This window comes from Oenanthe melanoleuca, chromosome 3 (genome assembly GCF_029582105.1).
Source record: "Oenanthe melanoleuca isolate GR-GAL-2019-014 chromosome 3, OMel1.0, whole genome shotgun sequence".
Lineage (NCBI taxonomy): Eukaryota > Metazoa > Chordata > Aves > Passeriformes > Muscicapidae > Oenanthe > Oenanthe melanoleuca.
Genome location: NC_079336.1, coordinates 94,218,022 through 94,222,620, shown reverse-complemented (window position 1 = coordinate 94,222,620; position 4,599 = coordinate 94,218,022). Strand labels below are relative to the sequence as shown.

Below are 4,599 nucleotides of genomic sequence, written 5' to 3'. Positions count from 1 at the left end.
ACAACAAAACAAAAAACAAGGAAGGCTTTTGCCTTTAAAAGTGCCCTGCTTGCAATCAGTTAGAAAAGACATTTAAAATCTTGTCACAAAATATTGGATTTTCCAGCATAGCCTAATAGGTTAAGTACTAAAATCACACTAAAATGCAGAGGGTGGTGGATTACCAGCTCCTCTAAGTTGCCTTGGAAAATCCAAGACCCATTGAATAAAGTCAAGGAAAAACATTTACCACATTTTTTGCTGGTAGCTTTTTGCCATAGGATGGTAAGGGCTTTAGTGCCTGAGGTATAGGTAGTTCCTGGATGCTTTTAGGGAAGTGGGAAGGGGGAAGAGTCTGAAGAATAGTTTGCATAGCTTGCAGATATAAAGAAGCAGGTGTGTTCCCCACCAGGCTGTTGAATTTGTCTTCTCCCAGCAAAGCTGTCCAGTGGTCTGGATGCTCCTGCAGAACTTTCCGCATCTTAAACTGTGGGTTGGGCATGAAGAGCAAGAGGTAGTCGAGGCAGAGCTTCTTGGATGCCACGTTGACTTTGGAGTCCCACATCTGCTCCAGGATGACATCCAGCGGGGTAAGCCCTTTACTGTCCTCTATCCTGGGAGATGCTCCATTCCCTAGGAGGATGAGGACGGTCTCTGACCTCAGCAGTTCGCAGGCAAGGTGCAGGGGGGTTTTCCCATCTTCCAGATGAAAGCAGCCAGCCCTATTGATGTAAGTGTTCAAGCTGGGCAGCTTGTGTGCAATTTTGATGATCAGTCCCAAGATATCTCTCCTGTCATATGTGACCGCCATGGCCAAGTGAGGAGCAGAGGATGGGCAATAGCAGAAGTGTTCCCCAGGCACCTTGAGAGCCTCCTCTGGAAAATGAGACAGCAGATACTGAGCATAAGGCAGGTGATTATGCACCACTGCATAGAGAAGGGCTTCTGAAGGTGAATAGGTTCGTAGGCTGGCATTTTCCTCCCAGTAAAAATACTCCATTGTTCTCATGTCTTCCAGCATCCACACAGGCTTGTGATCTCTCACAGCCTGGTAGAACATATAGGATAAGAACTTGCAGTGCCTGCTCTGATCGTCCTGCAGGCTGGCCTGGTTACTGGCCATGGCTCAGCAAATAAAGAACAGCTCCACGTAAAATCACTCCAGACTGTAAGATTGGTGCACTTGGAATGCTGATCCCGATGCTGCTGCAACCTTCAGGCTGTCATTGCTGCCTGGACTGCACTAGCTGGAATGCATGGGCTGATCATCTCCACCCATTCATTGTTTTTCCCCTCACTGCAGTGGTTTTGTTTAGGTAAGCACAATCCCACAGGATCAGTTAACCCGTGCCATGCAAGCAGATGGTTGGTGAGTACATCCCGCTCTGCGCGTGGCACAGGTTACTGAAACGCTGTCAGACTGCCAGTGATTTTATACACACACAGCCACAGAGAACAGAGGGAGAGACTAAAATTAGCTTGAGAGGTGAGGCAGATTTCTGTCTGCATTTTGTGTCTAACCAGATCAGCTCATGCACTGCAGCAAGTGGAATAGCAATGTTCTGCTATTTATTTTTTTCGTGTCACTCACACACACGCAGCTCATTATATAGTAAAAAATATGTAGCAGTGTAAAATATCCCACAGCTGATAATAGGCACGATTCCATGCTCAGGAAATCAAGGGTCTGGTAGCAGCAGCACTAGGAAAGGATCCCTATTTTATAAATAATGGTATGGCTGGCCACCGAGGAGACACTGATGTTAATGGATTGTCTATAAGGCATTAGTGATGTTTAAGATGCCAGCATTAATCTTTGCAGAGAAAAGACAAATGGTGTGTGCAGTAAGGGTTCCCAGAATCATAAAGCAGATTGCTGGGTTTAAATGCCTGCCTTTGTTTAGCAAGGAAATACCTGGAGTGCCTCTGCTGAGCAGCAAGGGCATAAACAAAAGGTTAAAACCCCACTGGCGGGTGGGGAGCTTTGATCTGAGCATTTCTCAGATATCCTGCTTTGGGACTGGGGTCAGAGCCAGCAGCAACGGGGGGAAGTGGGATTAGGCAATCAGACTTGTGCAATGCAATGTAAAACACAGAGGACCAAGCTCTGCAGGTTTGAGGGGGAAGTTCCTATTGGATGAGGCAGAAGGACCTTGCCAAAACTAAATTCACAGAAAAGATATGAAACTAAGAGTCCTTTATGGCAAGCTCTGTTTAAGGGAAAAGGGTTTCCATGCATCCTATAAATCAACAGATTGCAATAAAATGGTATCTCACCATTTTGGTAGGAAAACAGGGTTTCCCTTTAGGGGAGAACACAGCAAATCAAGAAATCCTTATCTTCATTTCACAAGAAGACAAACATCTAGTAGGTATATTTAAACTGGAGAGAATTCAAGTATCAGATCTCCAGATATTATTTGGAGTCATCCAATGAGAAAACCAAAGCCACTCACAAAACTGTGTCTAGATCTTGCACATCTTCCAAAGCATTATAGCCATTAAGCAATCCTCAGCTGCTGCAGATGTAAAGATAAAGCTCCTCAGGGAAGTGCTCACAGCACCAGCCTCTCAGAGTTCAAGCAGCATCTGGACCATGCTCTTAGTCATACAGATTAACTTTAGGTAGTTCTGTGAGTTGAGTTGGGGCAGAGACACATAGAAATCAAGAGAAAAATGTTCTTGTAAGTATCTCGAATGAAGAGGGAAACCAAAACCACAGAATGAGGAATGGCCATGAGGCTTCTGGCCAATCACCTTTATACCACAGGTCCAGGATGTCCAGGATTTGAAAACGTCTGTAATTACACAGTACCTTGTAATTACAGGTTACACTGCAATTCTGCCCAGGAAGCCCAGCACAAAACTAGGAGAGTCCCTCATGTCACCTCCTTATGGCTCCACATGGCACAGGTCTGTCTGCTCTGGTGGCTCTTGGCCTTGGCCTCTTCTTTTTATTCTCCAGGAGTTTAGAAAACCTGGTGCTAAGGGCACCTGTTTGGTGGCAATGCATTGCTACTGAATTTTGTTGTAAGCATAATACATCCATAAAACATGATAGAACCACTAGAAATGGAAGACATTGATGTGGAAACCTTCATTGAGAAACTAGAAGGAGACTAGGAGTTTGGAAGTTTCTATTTATTTCTTTGAATTTTGATCTGTGTCTAAAAATAATGTCTCCTAATTCATAAGGTGTTTGTAGTGGCTTTTCTCTTTAGCAAAGTGTAGTCTAGAGGAGGAATAGAATCAGTTTTGACCATAGAGAGCATCCAAGAAAGCAGGAACAGGTTTGAAAGGAAAAACTGAAAAACAAAAGCTAATTTTACCCAGAACACCATTTACCATTTGATCTGATACTATGAAGCTCTTTAGATCTCTCCTGGGCAGATGCATTTTTCACATATGAAGGTGATTTCAGCTTATAAATTGTTTGGTTATTTTGAACCTGTGAGAAATACAGAATGTTTCTGAGCTATTCAGAAACCTTCTTAAAGTGTTATGCTAGAAATATTGTTTCTACACAAAAGGGAAATAAATATACCTTCCATATTAAGACAAGAATTGAACATTAGTAGAACTGAAATCTTAGCCTGCTAATAAAAATAACTATTAGTCCAGGTCAAATTATTACAGAAAAAAATATATAATACTCCTATTAAAAAAATCAATAGCAATAACAGTAATTTAAAAATAATTTGAAGCCTTATGCACACTTCTTATCTTCTATCCCTATTCTTAGTGTTATGTTCCTCCTGCCCGTGCTCACCTAAATCCTAAGGTTGGTGGTTTCATTCTGCTGGTGGTGTTACAGGAAATCATCAGCATCTGGAGTTGTTCTGTGGGAGGAATGTGAGGCTGATGATGATGGTTTCTTCTTCCTCCCTCCAGATCCTCCTGGGGGTCAGTTTTATTATTTGTTAAGTGCTTTTACACCTGTTTGTTTCTTCATTGGATTGCAACTCCATTTCACATCCATATTTACAATAGATGCTGATTATATATATGTAAGATATTTTTTATTTGTCCTCTTTTCTACCCCTGAAACTATTCTCATCCAGCTCTGTATCTGCATTTCTTTAGCTGTCCATAGGTGAGTGGTTTATAGGTGTGAAAATCAGGCCTGTGCCCCATCTCTTACCATCCCATTGGGCCTGCAGCCCCCACACTGCACCCTGTGCTTCCACCTCTGCAGCCACACCTCTGTTAGCTCCAGTGTAAGCAATTGGAGCTGTGAACACCCCACAGTGCCCCAAAGAGCTGGTGTAAAGCTATGGTTCTACCATGCAGTGCTAGTGAAAGTAAACCAAATCAGCTGTAAGCACCTGGCTAGAAAGAGGAAAGTGCTCCTACAGCTAAACCAAACTGAAACAAAGCAGCAGCCACCCTACAAATGGTCCAGGCAAAGCAAGTTTGGCAGGCCTTGGTCCTGAGCCTTTGCAAACTCAGTACAGAACCTGCAGCCTGTTGCTAGCAATGGCCAAACTGTGCTGCAGGGATAGAGGGTTCCTCTGGATCCTGTTTCTGGAATAAGCCAAAGCAGAGAGGCTTTATGTACTGGATGCTGAGAGTGGGGCTTAGCAACCTTTCCCTTTTTGCCTCCTGCCCCTCTGTACAAAG

At 43.5% G+C, this 4,599-nt stretch overlaps 1 protein-coding gene across 1 annotated transcript; it reads right to left on the bottom strand.

Moving 5' to 3' along the window:
* Positions 1-211: 211 nt before the first annotated feature.
* On the bottom strand, positions 212-1,102 carry LOC130251237 (ankyrin repeat domain-containing protein 9-like). The gene has a single exon (XM_056487726.1). The coding sequence runs from the start codon at positions 1,100-1,102 to the stop codon at positions 212-214; it is 891 nt and encodes a 296-aa protein (XP_056343701.1).
* Between the last annotated feature and the right edge of the window lie 3,497 nt (positions 1,103-4,599).